The sequence below is a fragment of the Heptranchias perlo genome, chromosome 35 (assembly GCF_035084215.1).
Source record: "Heptranchias perlo isolate sHepPer1 chromosome 35, sHepPer1.hap1, whole genome shotgun sequence".
NCBI classification, from domain to species: domain Eukaryota; kingdom Metazoa; phylum Chordata; class Chondrichthyes; order Hexanchiformes; family Hexanchidae; genus Heptranchias; species Heptranchias perlo.
The window spans coordinates 19,611,106-19,634,544 of record NC_090359.1 but is presented as its reverse complement, the minus strand read 5'-3'; the positions used below and the strand labels follow the sequence as shown (position 1 = coordinate 19,634,544).

The window sequence follows — 23,439 nt, the reverse complement described above, 5'->3', positions numbered from 1 at the left end:
GTACCTCTCCCAGATACCCATTGCACCCTGTGTACCTCTCCCAGATAACCATTATATCCTGTGTCCCTCTCCCAGATACCCATTGCACCCTGTGTACCTCTCCCAGATAACCATTACATCCAGTGTACCTTTCCCAGATACCCATTATACCCAGTGTACCTCTCTCCCAGATACCCATTATACCCAGTGTACCTCTCCCAGATACTCATTATAACCTGTGTACCTCTCCCAGATACTCATTATATCCTGTGTACCTCTCCCAGATACCCATTGCACCCTGTGTACCTCTCCCAGATAACCATTACATCCAGTGTACCTTTCCCAGATACCCATTATACCCAGTGTACCTCTCTCCCAGATACCCATTATACCCAGTGTATCTCTCTCCCAGATACTCATTGTACCCTGGGTACCTCGCTCCCAAATACCCATTATACCCTGTGAACCTTGCTCCCAGATACCCATTATACCCTGTGTACCACTCCCAGATACCTATTATAACCTGTGTACCTCTCTCCCAGATACCCATTATACCCTGTGTACCTCTCCCAGATACCCATTATACCCTGTGTACCTTTCACAGATACCCATTATACCCTGTGTACCTCTCCCAGATACCCATTATATGCTGTGTACCTCTCTCCCAGATACCCATTATACCCTGTGTGCCTCTCCCAGATACCCATTTTACCCTGTGTACCTCTCCCAGATACCCATTATACCCTGTGTGCCTCTCCCAGATACCCATTTTACCCTGTGTACCTCTCCCAGATACCCATTATACCCTGTGTACATCTCTCGAAGATACCCATTATACCTTGTGTACCTCTCTCCCAGATACCCATTATACCCTGTGTACCTCTCCCAGATACCCGTTATACCCTGTGTACCTCTCTCCCAGATACCCATTATACGCTGTGTACCTCTCCCAGATACCCATTATACCTTGTGTACCTCTCCCAGATACCCATTATACCTTGTGTACCTCTCTCCCAGATACCCATTATACCCAGTGTATCTCTCTCCCAGATACCCAATTTACCCTGTGTACCTCTCCCAGATACCCATTATACCCTGTGTACCTCTCTCGAAGATACCCATTATACCTTGTGTACCTCTCTCCCAGATACCCATTATACCCTATGTATCTCTCCCAGATACCCATTATACCCTGTGTACCTCTCCCAGATACCCATTATACCCTGTGTACGTCTCCCAGATACCCGTTTTACCCTGTGTACCTCTCTCCCAGATACCCATTATACCCTATGTATCTCTCCCAGATACCCATTATACCCTGTGCACCTGTCCCAGATACCCATGATACCTTGTGTACCTCTCCCAGATACCCATTATACCCTGTGTACCTCTCCCAGATACCCATTATACCCAGTGTACCTTTCCCAGATACCCATTATACCCTGGGTACCTCTCTCCCAGATACCCATTATACCCTGTGTACCTCTCTCCCAGATACCCATTATACCCAGTGTACCTTTCCCAGATACCCATTATACCCTGGGTACCTCTCTCCCAGATACCCATTATACCCTGTGTACCTCTCCCAGATACCCATTATACCCAGTGTACCTTTCCCAGATACCCATTATACCCTGGGTACCTCTCTCCCAGATACCCATTATACCCTGTGTACCTCTCTCCCAGATACCCATTATACCCAGTGTACCTTTCCCAGATACCCATTATACCCTGTGTACCTCTCTCCCAGATACCCATTATACCTTGTGTATCTCTCTCCCAGATACCCATTATATGCTGTGTACCTTTCCCAGATACCCATTATACCCTGTGTACCTCTCCCAGATACCCATTATACCCTGTGTACCTTTCCCAGATACCCATTATACCCTGTGTACCTCTCCCAGATACACATTATACCCTGTGTACCTCTCCCAGATACCCATTATACCCAGGGTACCTCTCTCCCAGATACCCATTATACGCTGTGTACCTCTCCCAGATACCCATTATACCCTGTGTACCTCTCTCCCAGATACCCATTATACCCTGTCTACCTTTCCCAGATACCCATTATACCCTGTGTACCTCACTCCCAGATAACCATTATACCCTGTGTACCTCTCTCCCAGATACCCATTATACCCTGTCTACCTTTCCCAGATACCCATTATACCCTGTGTACCTCTCTCCCAGATACCCATTATACCCTGTCTACCTTTCCCAGATACCCATTATACCCTGCGTACCTCGCTCCCAGATACCCATTATACCCTGTGTACCTCACTCCCAGATACCCATTATACCCTGTGTACCTTTCCCAGATACCCATTATACCCAGTGTACCTCTCCCAGATACCCATTATACCCTGTCTACCTTTCCCAGATACCCATTATACCCTGTGTACCTCTCTCCCAGATACCCATTATACCCTGTGTACCTTTCCCAGATACCCATTATACCCAGTGTACCTCTCCCAGATATCCATTATACCCTGTGTACCTCTCTCCGAGATACCCATTATACCCAGTGTACCTCTCTCCCAGATACCCATTATACCCAGTGTACCTTTCCCAGATACCCATTATACCCTGTGTACCTCTCCCAGATACCAATTATACCCTGTGTATCTCTCTCCCAGATACCCATTATATGCTGTGTACCTCTCCTAGATACCCATTATACCCTGTGTACCTTTCCCAGATACCCATTATACCCTGTGTACCTCTCCCAGATACCAATTATACCCTGTGTACCACTCTCCCAGATACCAATTATACCCTGTGTATCTCTCTCCCAGATACCCATTATATGCTGTGTACCTCTCCTAGATACCCATTATACCCTGTGTACCTCTCCCAGATACCTATTATACCCTGTGTACCTCTCTCCCAGATACCCATTAGACCCTGTGTACCTCTCCCAGATACCCATTATACCCTGTGTATCTCTCTCCCAGATACCCATTATATGCTGTGTACCTCTCCTAGATACCCATTATACCCTGTGTACCTCTCCCAGATACCTATTATACCCTGTGTACCTCTCTCCCAGATACCCATTAGACCCTGTGTACCTCTCCCAGATACCCATTATACCCTGTGTACCTCTCCTAGATACATATTATACCCCGTGTATCTCTCTCCCGGTTACCCATTGCACCCTGTGTACCTCTCCCAGATACTCATTATAACCTGTGTACCTCTCCCAGATACCCATTATATCCTGTGTACCTCTCCCAGATACCCATTATATCCTGTGTACCTCTCCCAGATACCCATTATCCCCTGTGTTCCTCTCCCAGATACCCATTATACCCTGTGTACCTCTCTCCCAGATACCCATTATACCCTATGTATCTCTCCCAGATACCCATTATACCCTGTGTACCTCTCCCAGATACCCATTATACGTTGTGTACCTCTCCCAGATACCCATCATACCCTGTGTACCTCTCCCAGATACCAATTATACCTGTGTACCTCTCCCAGTTACCCATTATACCCAGTGTACCTTTCCCAGATATCCATTATACCCAGTGTACCTCTCTCCCAGATACCCATTATACCCTGTGTACCTCTCTCCCAGATACCCATTATACCCAGTGTACCTTTCCCAGATACCCATTATACCCAGTGTACCTCTCCCAGATACCCATTATACCCTGTGTACCTCTCTCCCAGATACTCATTATACCCTGTGTACCACTCCCAGATACCTATTATAACCTGTGTACCTCTCTCCCAGATACCCATTATACCCTGTGTAACTCTCCCAGATACCCATTATACCCTGTGTACCTCTCCCAGATACCCATTATACCCTGTGTATCTCTCTCCCAGATACCCATTACAAGCTGTGTACCTTTCACAGATACCCATTATACCCTGTGTACCTCTCCAAGATACCTATTATACCCTGTGTACCACTCTCCCAGATACCCATTATACCCTGTGTACCTCTCCTAGATACATATTATACCCCGTGTATCTCTCGCCCAGTTACCCATTATACGCTGTGTACCTCTCCCAGATACCCATTATACCTTGTGTACCTCTCCCAGATACCCATTATACCCTGTGTACCTCTCCCAGATACCCATTATACCCAGTGTACCTCTCCCAGATACTCATTGTACCCTGGGTACCTCGCTCCCAAATACCCATTATACCCTGTGAACCTTGCTCCCAGATACCCATTATACCCTGTGTACCACTCCCAGATACCTATTATCACCTGTGTTCCTCTCTCCCAGATACCCATTATACCCTGTGTACCTCTCCCAGATACCCATTATACCCTGTGTACCTCTCCCAGATACACATTATATCCTGTGTATCTCTCTCCCAGATACCCATTATACCCTGTGTACCTCTCCCAGATACCCATTATACCCTGTGTACCTTTCACAGATACCCATTATACCCTGTGTACCTCTCCCAGATACCTATTATACCCTGTGTACCACTCTGCCAGATACCCATTATACCCTGTGTTCCTCTCCCAGATACCCATTATACCCTGTGTACCTCTCCCAGATACCCATTATATGCTGTGTACCTCTCCCAGATACCCATTATACCCTGTGTGCCTCTCCCAGATACCCATTATACCCTGTGTACCTCTCCCAGATACGCATTATACCCTGTGTACCTCTCCCAGATACCCATTATACCCTGTGTACCTCTCCCAGATACTCATTATACCCTGTGTGCCTTTCCCAGATATCCATTATACCCTGTGTACCACTCTCCCAGATACCCATTATACCCTGTGTACCTCTCCCAGATACCCATTATACCCTGTGTACCTCTCCCAGATACCCATTATACCCTGTGTACCTCTCCCAGATACGCATTATACCCTGTGTGCCTCTCCCAGATACCCATTATACCCAGTGTACCTCTCTCCCAGATACCCATTATACCCATTGTACCTTTCCCAGATACCCATTATACCCTGTGTACCTCTCCAAGATACCCATTATACCCTGTGTACCTCTCTCCCAGATACCCATTATACCCTGTGTACCTCTCCCAGATACCCGTTATACCCTGTGTACCTCTCTCCCAGATACCCATTATACCCTGTGTATCTCTCCCAGATACCCATTATACCCTGTGTACCTCTCCCAGATACCCATTATACCCTGTGTATCTCTCCCAGATACCCATTATACCTTGTGTACCTCTCCCAGATACCCATTATACCCTGTGTACCTCTCCCAGATACCCATTATACCTTGTGTACCTCTCCCAGATACCCATTATACCCTGTGTACCTCTCCCAGATACCCATTATACCTTGTGTACCTCTCCCAGATACCCATTATACCTTGTGTACCTCTCCCAGATACCCATTATACCCTGTGTACCTCTCCCAGATACCCATTATACCCTGTGTACCTCTCCCACATACCCATTATACCCTGTGTACCTCTCTCAGATACCCATTATACCCTGTGTACCTCTCTCAGATACCCATTATACCCTGTGTATCTCTCTCCCTGACACCCATTATACCCTGTGTACCTCTCCCACATACCCATTATACCCTGTGTACCTCTCCCAGATACCCATTATACCCTGTGTACCTCTCCCACATACCCATTATACCCTGTGTACCTCTCTCAGATACCCATTATACCCTGTGTACCTCTCTCAGATACCCATTATACCCTGTGTATCTCTCTCCCAGATACCCATTATGCCCTGTGTACCTCTCCCACATCCCCATTATACCCTGTGTACCTCTCTCAGATACCCATTATACCCTGTGTACCTCTCTCAGATACCCATTATACCTTGTGTACCTCTCCCAGATACCCATTATACCCTGTGTACCTCTCTCAGATACCCATTATACCCTGTGTAGCTCTCCCCCAAGTGCCTGTCACCCTGTGTATTACTGATATGTCGCGGGGGCAGCCATTCTACCTGAGAAGCCTACGGCGCAGTCCATGTTGAACTTCTCGGTGAGAAGGTGGGAGAGGGCCGCCTTAATCGACAGGTAGGTGACGCCGGTCAAGATGCCAAAGATGCAGATGGAGAACATGAATCTGGCGCTGCCAATCCTCCTCTCCAGCTTGCTGCCCTTCCACACCAGGGAGGCCATGTTGAAGCCCAGGTGATCAACGTCGATGTGATGGAGGGGCGCCAGGATCAGCCGCTGCCACTCGCAGGAGTAGAAGGCGGTGGAGACGCTGAGACAGACCTCTGCCACGTTCAGCTCGGGGGCCAGGAATATGAACATGTTGAGGATGATGATAGCCAGGGTAACTGGGGGGATGCCCTTGGTCTCAATGAAGAGTAGGATCAAGAAGATTATGTAGCTGCCCAGTAATTCCTCCATTGGACATCTTCTGACTTTGCTTTGTGCTGGGGGTGTCGGGTGAGAGCCTTGCAGTGCCCTGCGTGATAGTCCAGTGTCTGAACGAGAAGAAACGAAATCTGTTTAAACTGAGGGAAATGATGGTCACCAAACCATCTTCTCCCCTGAAAGAGAGGACCTTTTTTTTTTACATGCAACGCCTCTCGCGACCTCAGGACGGCCCAATGCACTTCACAGGCAGTGGGTCACTTCTGAAGTGCAGCCACTGTTGTTACGTTGGAAAACATGGCCGCCGATTTGGGCACAGCAAGATCCCACAAACAGCAAAGTTAATCTTTTTTTGGTGATGTTGGATGAGGGAGGAATGTCGGCCCAGGACTCCCTGGGAGAACTCCCCGGTTCTTCTTTGTATCGTGCCAAGGTGGGCGGAGCCTCGGTTTAACGTCTCATCCGAAAGACGGCACCTCCGACAGCGCAGCACTCACTGGAGCGTCAGCCTGGACCATGGGGGTGAATTTCCCCGGGGATTCCCTGCTCTTCCGCTGTAACGTCCGATGGGGAGACAGTGGGAAACCGTGGAGAAATGGCAGACCAGTGGAAAATTCATCCCTTATGTGTTCAGATCCTGGAGTGGGACTCGAACCCACAAACTTCCAACTCCATCCCTCTCCCTGGCCATAGTCTGAGGCTTGTTCGCAATCTTGGCATCCTATTTAGCCCTGAGCTAAGCTTCCGACCCCATATCCTCTCCATCACCAAGACCGCCTACTTCCACCTCCGTAACATCGTCCGTCTCCGCCCCCTGCCTCAGCTCATCTGCTGCTGAAACCCTCATTCACGCCTTTGGTACCTCCAGACTCGACTATTCCAATGCTCTCCTGGCCGGTCACCCACCTCCTACCCTCCGTAAATGTGAGCGTCATCCAGAACTCTGCTGCCCCGTATCCTCACTCGCACCAAGTCCCGTTCACCCATCACCCCTGTGCTCGCTGACCTACATTGGCTCCCAGTCCGGCAACGCCTCGATTTTAAAATTCTCATCCTTGTGTTCAAATCCTTCCATGACCTCACCCCCTCCCCTATCTCTGTAACCTCCTCCAGCCCCTACAACCCTCCGAGATCTCTGCACTCCTCCAATTCTGGCCTCTTGCACATCCCCGATTTTCATCGCTCCACCATTGGCGGCCGTGCCTTCAGATGCCTCGGCCTCAAGCTCTGGAATTCCCTCCCTAAACCTCTCTGCCTCTCCCTCCTCCTTTAAGACGCTCCTTAAAACCTACCTCTTTGACCAACCTGTCCAAATATCTCCTTATCTGGCTCGGTGTCAAATTTTGTCTGATTAACGCTCCCGTGAAGCGCCTCGGGGGCATTTTACTACGTTGAAGGTGCTATATAAATGCAAGCTGTGGCTGTCGTTGACTCAGTGGCAAGAGTGCTGCCCACTGAGCCAAGCTGAGACTCAGAAAGAGCTCGCTCTTGGTTAGCTCTGTTTCCTTGGTGGCGAGCAGACGGCAGGTACTGAGCCCGAATGCTCATTCCTCACGCATGAACCTTGACAGTGAGAATCCGCAGGCCAATAAACCAGAGCCAAGCCCCGTTCTGCCCCACTCAACCCTCACATTCACGCACTGTCCGGCGGGGGAAAGGGGCAGGCGAGTCAACTCACCAAACTTCCTTTGACGGCATCTTGACGGCCTTGCCAGCGACGCCCACACCTCATGAATGAATAATAGAAAAAAACCTCCGAGCCCTGCAGCTCCTACCAGCAAGAATGACAAGAGCAGCAATGTCGTGGTACTCCCATCACCTCTGAATTATCCTCCAAGTCACACACTTAATGCTGGAATTACGCCATCCACTTCTCTGCAACCTCTGACATGCATGACCACGCAATCCTCTCCGCCGTTGTCCACCTCAGTGGGACTTCCCTTGCTTGGTTCCAACTCTTACCAGCCCAATCGTAGCCACATCATCTGCACCATGACTTATCTTCCCACCCCCGCCACAAGCCTCACCTCCGATTCTATCCCCCTCCCCGGCCACGGTCTGTGGGGTGAACCAGACTGTTCGCAACCTCGATGTCCTACCTGGCCCTGAGCTGAGCTTCCGACCCCTGCAACATCTCCATCGCAAAGACCTTCACCTCCGTAACGTCGCCCGTCTCCGCCCCTGCCTCAGCCCTAACCCTAACCCTAACCCTCATCCGTGCCGTTGTCACCTCCAGACTCGACTATTCCAATGCTCTCCTGGCCGGCCTCCCACCCTTGCACCCTCCGGAAACTCCAGCTCATCCAAAACTCTGCTGCCCTGTATCCCAACTCGCACCGAGTCCCGTTCACCCGAGGTATTAAGGCTGACACCGTATACCAATCGGAGTAGCACCCGAGCGAATTGCCTTTTCTAACTCCAGGGCACCGAAACCAATCGTAGAGCTCCTCCCATTGCTGCCCTTGCTGGTGGTCAGCTATCTCACCACAGACCAAGGACTGGCCTCTTCATTCTGGCTCCATGCCAACTTGTCTGCTGTAATTCCCCCCATGGCCAGCAGAGGGATGGATGACTACCTTTTCCAATTTTCTCGCCTGTCCATTGATCATTGAGAACATAATGTTTTGAAGGCCTCATTATAAGTACAGACCTAGCTCTCTCTCTTTTATAAGAGAGACATCTACCGTATCTGTCACGCTTGATAGCGTCACACATGCAAAATCTGCATCATACTCGTACCCGATTGGCTCAAATATCATAGCCTTAAAGCAGCAACAAATCACCACTCAACAGATGGGGAATGTACCAATGAACATGGAGCATCTTTACACATTTCAAAAAAAAAGGGAAAGACAGTCATTTCTTGCTGGTTTTTGCTGACCAAGCTAACCTGGCTTCTCCTTGGGGAAAGCAGCCAGGAATTTACAAGCATCCGCCAGTCTAGCGACAAACCTCCTTCAACAACAATCAGACTCCAAATAGCCTTAGGAAGAGCTATTCACAGCGGTTTAGATTCCTGTGGCCTTAAAGGGACAGGCCCCCCAAACACAGATCCACCTCAGCAGCCGGCAGCTTTCCCCCCAAGGCAGTCCCTTTATGCTAATTAGGAAAGAGTTATCAATATGTAAACGCACCCTCGTTATCACACAGTGCGTTACACGATATAACGCTCATGTCGTAATAGAACAGCACATCCTCAACTCATCGAGAGCGCTGCCACGGGAGGTCAGCCACTGGAGAAATAGTTCCGGTTTCGCCGTGGCCCCTAATGACGGGATAATTGTATCTTGGGATCATGGAGGTCTGAATGATTGGAATTTTATATTATTACCTTACTTCGCTTCTGGAAATTATAACTTCATTGAGAACAAATGAATTTCTCCTCTATATCTATATCTCCCTTGTGTCCACTTGTGAAATTTGAAGGTGCCCGAAGCCTTGGCCTACCTCCCCATAATGATGTGGCACAATGGATGACGATGTCACCTGTTTGTTAGCTCACTTGTGATGTTGCATGAAGTAAACAGGCTTTTTTAAAAATCTCAAATGCTGGCCTCTTGCGCATCCCTGATTTCCTTCACCCCGCCATTGGCGGCCGTGCCTTCAGCTGCCTAGGCCCTAAAGTCTGGAATTCCCTCCCTAAACCTCTCCGCCTCTCTCTCTCCTCCTTTAAGACGCTCCTTAAAACCTCCCTCTTTGACCAAGCTTTTGGTCACCTGTCCTAATATCTCCTTATGTGGCTCGGTGTCAATTTTTGTCTGATTAACGCTCCTGTGAAGCGCCTTGGGGACGTTTTACCACCTTGTCGGTGCTGTATAAATGCAAGCTGTTGTTGTTGAGATTTTAAAAAATCTCTTTCACCCTTCCCGTGGGTGAGTGGATGCATCTGTTCCCAGACCAACGTGGATGAATCCATCCCTTTTGTCTTGGAATGCAGGTTCCCCACCATCGGAATTCCTCGCAATCAAAGTCAGTGATGGGGTCGACTGGCTAAGGTTTTGACCTTTGAACTTTTCAGGAATGGGTTTAAATCCAGCCTGAAAAAGAATTAATCAGATGAATGTCTCGCACCGAGTCCCGTTCACCCATCACCCTCTGTGCTCGCTGACCTACATTGGCTCCGGGTCCAGCAACGCCTCAGTTTTAAAATTCTCACCTTCGTGTTCAAACCCCTCCATGGCCTCGCCCCCCCACTCCCTATCTCTGTGACCTCCACCGGCCCTACGACCCTCCGAGATCTCTGCGTTCCTCCAATTCTGGACTCTTGCGCATCCTCCATTTTAATCGCTCCACCATTGGCGGCCGTGCCTTCAGCTGCATAGGCCCTAAGCAATGGAATTCCCTCCCTAAACCTCTCCGCCTCTCTCTCCTCCTGTAAGACGCTCCTTAAAACCTACTTCTTTGACCAAGCTTTTGGTCACCTGTCCTAATATTTCCTTATGTGGCTCGGGGTCAATTTTTGTCTGATAATCGCTCCCGTGAAGCACCTTGGGATGTTTTACAATGTTAAAGGCGCTATATAAATGCAAGCTATTTTTGCTGTTGTTGTCTCCTTTCTGCATTGGCATCAAAGCTCGATGCAGCCTCAGTCTGGCTCCTTGAGGGCGTGGGTCCCAGCACAGATACCGGCAATTCAGTCTCAATCTGCTGCTAAATTATGGGTTATCTCACTCAGAGGAATCATAAGGATGGCTGGCAAACCATACGGTAGGGGGCACTCTTCTGCGTTTGGGGTTAAGGCACATTGATGGGGCAGTGTGGAAGGATCTTTACTCTGCATCTAATCCACCTTGAAGTGTCTTGCTTTTGTCAGCCAGGTGTCTGAGTCAATATTGGGAATGGATAGAACTTAATAGAATCATACAGCACAGAAGGAGGCCATTCGGCCCATTGTGCCTGTGCCGGCTCTTTGAAAGAGATATCCAGTTAGTCCCAATCCTCCCTGCTCTTTCCCCATAGCCCTGCAAAATTTCTCCCCTTCAAGTATTTATCCAATTCCCCTTTTGAAAGTTACTATTGAATCTGCTTCCACCGCCCTTTCAGGCAGCGCATTCCAGATCATCACAACTCGCTGCATGAAACAAATTTCTCCTCATCTCCCCTCTGGTCCTTTAATCTATGTCCTCTGGTCACGGACCCTTCTGCCAGTGGATATAGTTTCTCCTTATTTACTCTAGCAAATCCCTTCATGATTTTGAACAACTCTATTAAATCTCCCCTTAACCGTCAATTCTCGAAGGAGAACAACCCCAGTCTCTCCACGTAACGGAAGTCCCTCAATCCTGGTAAATCTCCTCTGCGCTCTCACTAAGGTGGGATATTTGGAAATTGGGTTTATGGGAGGATGGTGGAATAGGCCAGGGTTTCTACTCCTGAGTGTTGTCCAATTTATAATTGTGGGGGATTTACACTCAGGGTGCCTCAGTGTGAAACAGCCGTCAGACTGGTGACATCCACCAGGTGGCAGGAGCGAGTAAGCCTCGCCTGCTGGGAAAAGAGCAGCCCCTGTTTAAAGGGGAAGTGTCATCTCATCCAGGTAAATATCACTGGGGCTAAACCCTACAAAACAACAAGCCATTTAATTCAGAGGGCATTTGAATGCAGAGCAGGATGCAATGAAGTCGCACCATGTCCCGTTCACCCATCACCACCCTGTGCCTACCAGCGACACCTCGATTTTAAAATTCTCATCCTTGTGTTCAAATCCCTCCATGGCCTCGGCCCCTCCATATCTCTGTCACCACCTCCAGCTCCTACAACCCTCCGAGACCTCTGCGTTCCTCCAATTCTGGCCCCGTGCGCATTTCTAATTTTAGTCGCTCCACCATTGGCGGCCGTGCCTTCACCTGCCTAGGCCCTAAACTCTGGAATTCTGTCCCTAAACCTCTCCGCCTCTCTCTCTCCTCCTTTAAGACGCTCCTTAAAACCTACCTCTTTGACCAAGTTTTTGGTCACCTGTCCTAATATCTCCTCATGTGGCTCGGTGTCAATATTTGTCTGATTTACGCTCCTGTGAAACGCCTTGGGGACGTTTAACCATGTTAAAGGCGCTATATAAATGCAGATTGTTGTTGTTGTCATCATCATCATCGTTGTTGTTGTTGTTGCTGTTGTTGTGTCACCACCAGTCCTGTCGAGCGGTGTTCATTTTACTTCCTCTTCCCAGCAGGTTTTCTCCACCTTCTCCTGCAGGCGTTGGCTGCTGCTGGGATTCGGTCCCACGTGTTCTGACACCCACGCGGTCCAGGACAAACCCAGACAGCATCTCGAAGGCCACTGCAGGTCGCCTGGGCTACGTGGGGGGGGTGGGTGCGCGTGTCTGTGGATGTCCGCTGAATGGAACGGAGCAGACCCCGTGAGCTACGACTGATTCCGACGGATTCCCCTCCTCCGCCCTCGGCCCAGGGATGCAGAGGCCGATTGTTGCGCCTTCATTGCCGCCTAGCCTCAGACCGTAGGTGTCTTGGGAGCAGGAGGAGGCCATTCAGCCCCTCGAGCCTGTTCCGCCATTCAATTAGATTGTGGCTGATCTGTATCTCAACCCCATCCGCCCCCGCCTTGGTTCCATATCCCTTGATACAACAAAAATCTGTCGCTCTTAGTCTTGAAAACTCCAATTGACCCCCAGCCTCAACAGCCTTTTTTGGGGGAGAGAGTTCCAGATTTCCACTCCCCTTTGTGTGAGGAAGTGTTTCCTGACATCACCCCTGAACGGCCTGGCTCTAATTTTAAGGTTATTCCCCCTTGTTCTGGACTCCCCCCACCAGAGGAAATAGTTTCTCTCTATCGACCCTATCAAATCCTTTTAACATCTTAAACACCTCGATTAGATCACCCCTTAATCTTCTACACTCGAGGGACTACAAGCCGAGTCTGTGCAACCTGTCCTCATAATTTAACCCTTTTATCCCCGGTATCATCCTGGTGAATCTGCACTGCACCCCCTCCAAGGCCAATATATCCTTCCTGAGGTGCGGTGCCCAGAACTGAACGCAGTGCTCCAGATGGGGGTCTAACCAGAGCTTTATATAACTGGAACATAACTTCCACCCCTTTGTAATCCAGCCCTCTTGTGATGAAGACCAACATTCCATTAGCCTTTTTGACTGCTTTTTGTATCTGTCCTCGAGCTTTTAGTGATTTCAGGCCAGCTAACACAGCACAGACTAGGGCTGGAGACAGGACCCAGTCTTTCACTGCAGCTCAGCAAACCGACTGATATCAAAGTGGGAGGGGACGCAATGGGGGATTGAATGTATCATTCGTAATCATTAAAAAAAGTACTGTACCCCAGTGTTATACAGGGAGAGACCTGTACCCACCAGTACTGTACCCCAGTGTTATACAGGGAGAGACCTGTACCCACCAGTACTGTACCCCAGTGTTATACAGGGAGAGACCTGTACCCACCAGTACTGTACCCCAGTGTTATACAGGGACAGACCTGTACCCAACAGTACTATACCCCAGTGTTATACAGAGACAGACCTGTACCCACCAGTACTGTACCCCAGTGTTATACAGGGACAGACCTGTACCCACCAGTACTGTACCCCAGTGTTATACAGGGACAGACCTGTACCCAACAGTACTATACCCCAGTGTTATACAGAGACAGACCTGTACCCACTAGTACTGTACCCCAGTGTTATACAGGGACAGACCTGTACCCAACAGTACTATACCCCAGTGTTATACAGAGACAGACCTGTACCCACCAGTACTGTACCCCAGTGTTATACAGGGACAGACCTGTACCCACCAGTACTGTACCCCAGTGTTATACAGTGACAGACCTGTACCCACCAGTACTGTACCCCAGTGTTATACAGTGACAGACCTGTACCCACCAGTACTGTACCCCAGTGTTATACAGTGACAGACCTGTACCCAACAGTACTATACCCCAGTGTTATACAGAGACAGACCTGTACCCACCAGTACTGTACCCCAGTGTTATACAGTGACAGACCTGTACCCACCAGTACTGTACCCCAGTGTTATACAGGGACAGACCTGTACCCACCAGTACTGTACCCCAGTGTTATACAGGGACAGACCTGTACCCACCAGTACTGTACCCCAGTGTTATACAGGGACAGACCTGTACCCACCAGTACTGTACCCCAGTGTTATACAGGGACAGACCTGTACCCACCAGTACTGTACCCCAGTGTTATACAGTGACAGACCTGTCCCCACCAGTACTGTACCCCAGTGTTATACAGGGACAGACCTGTACCCACCAGTACTGTACCCCAGTGTTATACAGGGACAGACCTGTACCCAACAGTACTGTACCCCAGTGTTACACAGTGACAGACCTGTACCCACCAGTACTGTACCCCAGTGTTATACAGAGACAGACCTGTACCCACCAGTACTGTACCCCAGTGTTACACAGAGACAGACCTGTACCCACCAGTACTGTACCCCAGTGTTATATAGTGACAGACCTGTACCCACCAGTACTGTACCCCAGTGTTATACAGAGACAGACCTGTACCCACCAGTATTGTACCCCAGTGTTATACAGAGACAGACCTGTACCCACCAGTACTGTACCCCAGTGTTACACAGAGACAGACCTGTACTCACCAGTACTGTACCCCAGTGTGATACAGGGACAGACCTGTACCTACCAGTACTGTACCCCAGTGTTATACAGTGACAGACCTGTACCCACCAGTACTGTACCCCAGTGTTATATAGTGACAGACCTGTACCCACCAGTACTGTACCCCAGTGTTATACAGGGACAGACCTGTACCCACCAGTACTGTACCCCAGTGTTATACAGTGACAGACCTGTACCCACCAGTACTGTACCCCAGTGTTATACAGTGACAGACCTGTACCCACCAGTACTGTACCCCAGTGTTATACAGAGACAGACATGTACCCGCCAGTACTGTACCCCAGTGTTATACAGTGACAAACCTGCACCCACCAGTACTGTACCCCAGTGTTATACAGAGACAGACCTGTACCCACCAGTACTGTACCCCAGTGTTATACAGTGACAGACCTGCACCCACCAGTACTGTACCCCAGTGTTATACAGGGACAGACCTGTACCCACCAGTACTGTACCCCAGTGTTATACAGGGGCAGACCTGTACCCACCAGTACTGTACCCCGGTGTTATACAGAGACAGACCTGTACCCACCAGTACTGCACCCTAGTGTTATACAGTGACAGACCTGTACCCACCAGTACTGTATCCCAGTGTTATACCGTGACAGACCTGTACCCACCAGTACTGTACCCCAGTGTTATACAGAGACAGACCTGTCCCCACCAGTACTGTACCCCAGTGTTATACAGTGAGAGACCTGTCCCCACCAGTACTGTACTCGTGTTATGTAGTGACAGACCTGTACCCACCAGTACTGTACCCCAGTGTTATACAGGGAGAGACCTGTACCCACCAGTACTGTACCCCAGTGTTATACAGAGACAGACCTGTACCCACCAGTACTGTACCCCAGTGTTATACAGAGACAGACCTGTACCCACCAATACTGTACCCCAGTGTTATACAGAGACAGACCTGTACCCACCAGTACTGTACCCCAGTGTTATACAGGGACTGACCTGTACCCACCAGTACTGTACCCCAGTGTTATATAGTGACAGACCTGTACCCACCAGTACTGTACCCCAGTGTTATACAGAGACAGACCTGTACCCACCAGTACTGTACCCCAGTGTTATACAGTGACAGGCCTGTACCCACCAATACTGTACCCCAGTGTTATACAGTGTCAGACCTGTACCCACCACTACTGTACCCCAGTGTTATACAGTGACAGACCTGTACCCTCCAGTACTGTATCCCAGTGTTATACAGTGAGAGACCTGTCCCCACCAGTACTGTACTCGTGTTATGTAGTGACAGACCTGTACCCACCAGTACTGTACCCCAGTGTTATACAGGGAGAGACCTGTACCCACCAGTACTGTACCCCAGTGTTATACAGAGACAGACCTGTACCCACCAGTACTGTACCCCAGTGTTATACAGAGACAGACCTGTACCCACCACTACTGTACCCCAGTGTTATATAGTGACAGACCTGTACTCACCAGTACTGTACTCATGTTATAGTGACAGATCTGTGCTCACCAGTACTGTACTCGTGTTATGTAGTGACAGACCTGTACCCTCCAGTACTGTACCCCAGTGTTCTACAGTGACAGACCTGTACCCACCAGTACTGTACTCATGTTATAGTGACAGATCTGTACTCACCAGTACTGTACTCGTGTTATGTAGTGACAAACCTGTACCCACCAGTACTGTACCCCAGTGTTATACAGGGACTGACCTGCACCCACCAGTACTGTACCCCAGTGTTATATAGTGACAGACCTGTACCCACCAGTACTGTACCCCAGTGTTATACAGAGACAGACCTGTACCCACCAGTACTGTACCCCAGTGTTATACAGTGACAGGCCTGTACCCACCAATACTGTACCCCAGTGTTATACAGTGACAGACCTGTACCCTCCAGTACTGTATCCCAGTGTTATACAGTGAGAGACCTGTCCCCACCAGTACTGTACCCCAGTGTTATACAGGGAGAGACCTGTACCCACCAGTACTGTACCCCAGTGTTATACAGAGACAGACCTGTACCCACCAGTACTGTACCCCAGTGTTATACAGAGACAGACCTGTACCCACCACTACTGTACCCCAGTGTTATATAGTGACAGACCTGTACTCACCAGTACTGTACTCATGTTATAGTGACAGATCTGTGCTCACCAGTACTGTACTCGTGTTATGTAGTGACAGACCTGTACCCTCCAGTACTGTACCCCAGTGTTCTACAGTGACAGACCTGTACCCACCAGTACTGTACTCATGTTATAGTGACAGATCTGTACTCACCAGTACTGTACTCGTGTTATGTAGTGACAAACCTGTACCCACCAGTACTGTACCCCAGTGTTATACAGTGACAGACCTGTACTCACCAGTACTGTACCCCAGTGTTATACAGTGCCAGACCTGTACCCACCACTACTGTACCCCAGTGTTATACAGTGACAGACCTGTACCCACCAGTACTGTATCCCAGTGTTATACAGTGACAGACCTGTACCCACCACTACTGTACCCCAGTGTTATACAGTGACAGACCTGTACCCACCACTACTGTACCCCAGTGTTATACAGTGACAGACCTGTACCCACCAGTACTGTATCCCAGTGTTATACAGTGACAGACCTGTACCCACCACTACTGTACCCCAGTGTTATACAGTGACAGACCTGTACCCACCAGTACTGTATCCCAGTGTTATACAGTGACAGACCTGTACCCACCACTACTGTACCCCAGTGTTATACAGTGACAGACCTGTACCCACCACTACTGTACCCCAGTGTTATACAGTGACAGACCTGTACCCACCAGTACTGTACCCCAGTGTTATACAGTGACAGACCTGTACCCACCACTACTGTACCCCAGTGTTATACAGTGACAGACCTGTACCCACCAGTACTGTATCCCAGTGTTATACAGTGACAGACCTGTACCCACCAGTACTGTACCCCAGTGTTATACAGGGACTGACCTGTACCCACCACTACTGTACCCCAGTGTTATACAGTGACAGACCTGTACCCACCAGTACTGTATCCCAGTGTTATACAGTGACAGACCTGTACCCACCAGTACTGTACCCCAGTGTTATACAGAGACAGACCTGTACCCACCAGTACTGTACCCCAGTGTTATACAGAGACAGACCTGTACCCACCAGTACTGTACCCCAGTGTTATACAGTGACATGCCTGTACCCACCAATACTGTACCCCAGTGTTATACAGTGTCAGACCTGTACCCACCACTACTGTACCCCAGTGTTATACAGTGACAGACCTGTACCCTCCAGCACTGTATCCCAGTGTTATACAGTGAGAGACCTGTCCCCACCAGTACTGTACTCGTGTTATGTAGTGACAGACCTGTACCCACCAGTACTGTACCCCAGTGTTATACAGGGAGAGACCTGTACCCACCAGTACTGTACCCCAGTGTTATACAGAGACAGACCTGTACCCACCAGTACTGTACCCCAGTGTTATACAGAGACAGACCTGTACCCACCACTACTGTACCCCAGTGTTATATAGTGACAGACCTGTACTCACCAGTACTGTACTCATGTTATAGTGACAGATCTGTGCTCACCAGTACTGTACTCGTGTTATGTAGTGACAGACCTGTACCCTCCAGTACTGTACCCCAGTGTTCTACAGTGACAGACCTGTACCCACCAGTACTGTACTCATGTTATAGTGACAGATCTGTACTCACCAGTACTGTACTCGTGTTATGTAGTGACAAACCTGTACCCACCAGTACTGTACCTCAGTGTTATACAGGGACTGACCTGTACCCACCAGTACTGTACCCCAGTGTTATATAGTGACAGACCTGTACCCACCAGTACTGTACCCCAGTGTTATACAGAGACAGACCTGTACCCACCAGTACTGTACCCCAGTGTTATACAGTGACAGGCCTGTACCCACCAATACTGTACCCCAGTGTTATACAGTGTCAGACCTGTACCCACCACTACTGTACCCCAGTGTTTCACAGTGACAGACCTGTACCCTCCAGTACTGTATCCCAGTGTTATACAGTGAGAGACCTGTCCCCACCAGTACTGTACCCCAGTGTTATACAGGGAGAGACCTGTACCCACCAGTACTGTACCCCAGTGTTATACAGAGACAGACCTGTACCCACCAGTACTGTACCCCAGTGTTATACAGAGACAGACCTGTACCCACCACTACTGTACCCCAGTGTTATATAGTGACAGACCTGTACTCACCAGTACTGTACTCATGTTATAGTGACAGATCTGTGCTCACCAGTACTGTACTCGTGTTATGTAGTGACAGACCTGTACCCTCCAGTACTGTACCCCAGTGTTCTACAGTGACAGACCTGTACCCACCAGTACTGTACTCATGTTATAGTGACAGATCTGTACTCACCAGTACTGTACTCGTGTTATGTAGTGACAAACCTGTACCCACCAGTACTGTACCCCAGTGTTATACAGTGACAAACCTGTACTCACCCGTACTGTACCCCAGTGTTATACAGTGTCAGACCTGTACCCACCACTACTGTACCCCAGTGTTATACAGTGACAGACCTGTACCCACCAGTACTGTATCCCAGTGTTATACAGTGACAGACCTGTACCCACCACTACTGTACCCCAGTGTTATACAGTGACAGACCTGTACCCACCAGTACTGTATCCCAGTGTTATACAGTGACAGACCTGTACCCACCAGTACTGTATCCCAGTGTTATACAGTGACAGACCTGTACCCACCAGTACTGTATCCCAGTGTTATACAGTGACAGACCTGTACCCACCAGTACTGTATCCCAGTGTTATACAGTGACAGACCTGTACCCACCAGTACTGTATCCCAGTGTTATACAGTGACAGACCTGTACCCACCACTACTGTACCCCAGTGTTATACAGTCACAGACCTGTACCCACCAGTACTGTATCCCAGTGTTATACAGTGACAGACCTGTATTCACCAGTCTGTCTGTGCATCACTGTTTCTGCATTGCCCCCTTGTCCATTAAACATCACTGCACAGCATTGCCTGTGAGCTGTGTGTGTGCGCGTGTGTGTGTGAGAGCTGTGTGTGTGTGTGTGTGTGTGAGAGCTGTGTGTGTGTGCGTGTGTGAGAGCTGTGTGTGTGTGTGTGTGTGAGAGCTGTGTGTGTGTGTGTGTGAGAGCTGTGTGTGTGTGCGTGTGTGAGCTGTGTGTGTGTGCGTGCGTGTGTGTGTGTGAGAGCTGTGTGTGTGTGTGCGTGTGTGAGCTGTGTGCTTGTGTGTGTAAGAGCTGTGTGTGTGTGTGTGACAGCTGTGTGTGTGCGTGTGTGTGAGAGCTGTGTGCGTGTGTGTGTGAGAGCTGTGTGTGTGTGCGTGTGTGTGTGAGAGCTGTGTGTGTGCGTGTGTGTGTGAGAGCTGTGTGTGTGTGCGTGTGTGTGTGAGAGCTGTGTGTGTGTGTGAGAGCTGTGTGTGTGCGTGTGTGTGAGAGCTGTGTGTGTGTGTGCGTGTGTGAGCTGTGTGCTTGTGTGTGTAAGAGCTGTGTGTGTGTGTGTGTGTGTGACAGCTGTGTGTGTGCGTGTGTGTGAGAGCTGTGTGTGTGTGCGTGTGTGTGTGAGAGCTGTGTGTGTGTGCGTGTGTGTGTGAGAGCTGTGTGTGTGTGCGTGTGTGTGTGAGAGCTGTGTGTGTGTGAGAGCTGTGTGTGTGTGTGAGAGCTGTGTGTGTGCGTGTGTGTGTGAGAGCTGTGTGTGTGTGCGTGTGTGTGTGAGAGCTGTGTGTGTGTGTGAGAGCTGTGTGTGTGCGTGTGTGTGTGAGAGCTGTGTGTGTGTGTGCGTGTGTGAGCTGTGTGCTTGTGTGTGTAAGAGCTGTGTGTGTGTGTGTGTGTGTGTGTGACAGCTGTGTGTGTGCGTGTGTGTGAGAGCTGTGTGTGTGTTTGTAAATGGGCCGACATAAAACAGCATTACTTGTTGGTTAAAGTAACCTGCCCAGTTTGACATCTGTAAATGTGTCTGACTGGAACTCCAAGGAAAGCTGCCAATGGCCGACGCTCAGTGGGGTTGGCCCAGTGGGAATGCAACAGCGCGCCAGATTGGATGGACTGGCAGACACTGCCCTGCTATTTGTATTGACAGACTGTGTGAGGTCACTGGGTCCTAGTGCCCTCCCCCCGGTACTCTATTCCTTGCCCTGATTATCGGCACATTGCCAGACAAACTTCACTTATCGAGTCTGGGTGAGGAATGGCCACCCAGGAGAAGCACTGGAAGGAGGGTGGGTGTGGATGGATCTAAATCCCAGCAAGAACCAGGGAACAGGGACAGAAAAAAATAAATCTTGATCCTTTTGACGCCTGTGTTTGGACCTCAGGAGTTTCTGGGCAGAGCACAGCGTGGCCTACACTGCTCTGTGCCTGCAGTTCCCATGGCTGTGCAGTTGTGAGGAGACAGGTGAGGGAATCGTCGACCAGTTCCCCCCTCCCCCGCCATGGTGCGGGACAATCAACAACAACAACAACTTGCATTTATATAGCGCCTATATCGTGGGAACTCATCGCTCCGTCTCCTACTCGTTCTTTCCCCGGAACTCCGACTCTGTCCACACCTCCCTCAGTCTTCCCTTCCTCCTGCACTCTTCAGGCTTTACAAACCCAAGTCACCCCTTGATTCCACTCTTTTCAATCTTTCAATCTCTACCCTCATACCCCCTACCCCCAGGCCCCTCCGCGCCCTTCAATCCTCTGACTCTGGGGTGGGGGGGGTGGACCAATGGTGCCAGAGACCTTAGTAACCCCTCCCAGTCTTCAGTCATCACCACCTCAGCACTTTGTGGCGATTAGCTCCATCCTGGCTGGATAGCCAAGTGGTGAATGATAGAATACTAGAGCCTGGTCTTCAGTTGCTTCCAAGCCTTTATTCACAGAGATTCCCCTTACACACACACACCACAATCTAGCTAAGCTCTCCACAAAAAGGATACAAAAGAGTCCCCAATTGATACCCACCACCTGAATACAATTAACACTAGAATCATAGAATCATAGAATGGTTACAGCACGGAAGGAGGCCATTTGGCCCATCGAGTCCATGCCGGCTCTCTGCAAGAGCAATCCAGCTAGTCCGAATCCCCCGTCCAATCCCCGTAGCCCTGCAAATTTTTTTCCCTTCAAGTACTTATCCAGTTCCCTTTTGAAGGCCATGATTGAATCTGCCTCCACCACCCCCTCGGGCAGTGCATTCCAGATCCCAACCTCTCGCTGTGTAAAAAAGTTTTTCCTCATGTTGCCTTTGGTTCTTTTGCCAATCACCTTAAATCTATGCCCTCTGGTTCTTGACCCTTCCGCCAATGGGAACAGTTTCTCTCTATCTACTCTGTCCAGACACTTCATGATTTTGAACACCTCTATCAAATCTCCTCTCAACCTTCTCTGCTCTAAGGAGAACAACCCCAGCTTCTCCAGTCTATCCATCTAACCAAAGCCCCTCATCCCTGGAATCATTCTAGTAAATCTCTTCTGCACCGTTTCTAAGGCCTTCACATCATATCATACAATTAACAGCGAAGATTGAATCCCACAAAAGGTAGGTACCAAATAATACAAATTATGTTTGGTGTTGTCTCCTGGGCTAGCATTGACCGTCGAGAGGGAACAACAACAACAACAACTTGCATTTATATAACGCCTTTAACAGAGTAAAACGTCCAAGGCGCTTCACAGGAGTGATTATCAAACAAAATTTGACACCGAGCCACATAAGGAGATATTAGGACAGGCGACCAAATGCTTGCTCAAAGAGGTAGGTTTTAAGGAGCGCCTTAAAGGAGGAGAGAGAGGCGGAGAGGTTTAGGGAGGGAATTCCAGAGCGTAGGGCCTAAGCAGCTGAAGGCACGGCCGCCAATGGTGGGGTGAAGGAAATCGGGGGATGCACAAGAGGCCAGAATTGGAGGAGCGCAGAGATCTCGGAGTGTTGTAGGGCTGGAGGAGGTTACAGAGATAGGGAGGGTTGAGGCCATGGAGGTGATTTCAACGTTAGGATGAGAATTTTAAATTTGAGGCATTGCCAGACCGGGGGCCAATGTAGGTCAGTGAGGACAGGGGGTGATGGGTGAACGGGACTCGAAGTGAGTTAGGATACGGGCAGCAGAGTTTTGAATGAGCTCAAGTTTACGGAGGGTAGTAGGTGCGAGGCTGGCCAGGGGAGCATTGGGACGTCCAAATGCTACAGAGCTGAAGTCTACGACGGGTCAAAGGGAGTATCAACCCCACCCCCATAGAGGAAAATCTAAGGGAGTATCTCCCCCACTCACCCGCAGGCTGTGCAGGAATGAGAGATCGGCGCTAGGACCCTGGGAGCGAGACACCCTTTCTATATGGTATTTCTGTCCGTGTGTATCTGTGTGTCTGCTTATGTGGGAGGGTCCTAAGGCTCTGGCAGTGCAGACATCCTTTCTATGTGTGTGTGTGTGTGTGTGTGTGTGTGCGCGCACGTGAGTGTGGGTGCAGGTGCTAGGAGCCTGGAATCG

The 23,439-nt window shown here is 49.6% G+C and overlaps 1 protein-coding gene across 1 annotated transcript in view; it reads right to left on the bottom strand.

Annotated features, from left to right (window-relative positions):
* LOC137302384 (rhomboid-related protein 4-like) overlaps window positions 1–23,439 on the bottom strand; it is a 54,251-nt gene that overhangs the window by 24,109 nt on the left and 6,703 nt on the right. Inside the window, exon 2 of the mRNA XM_067972011.1 lies at window positions 5,917–6,408. Within this exon, the coding sequence (XP_067828112.1) occupies window positions 5,917–6,408 (492 nt within the window). The remainder of the gene's footprint in view (window positions 1–5,916; window positions 6,409–23,439) is intronic.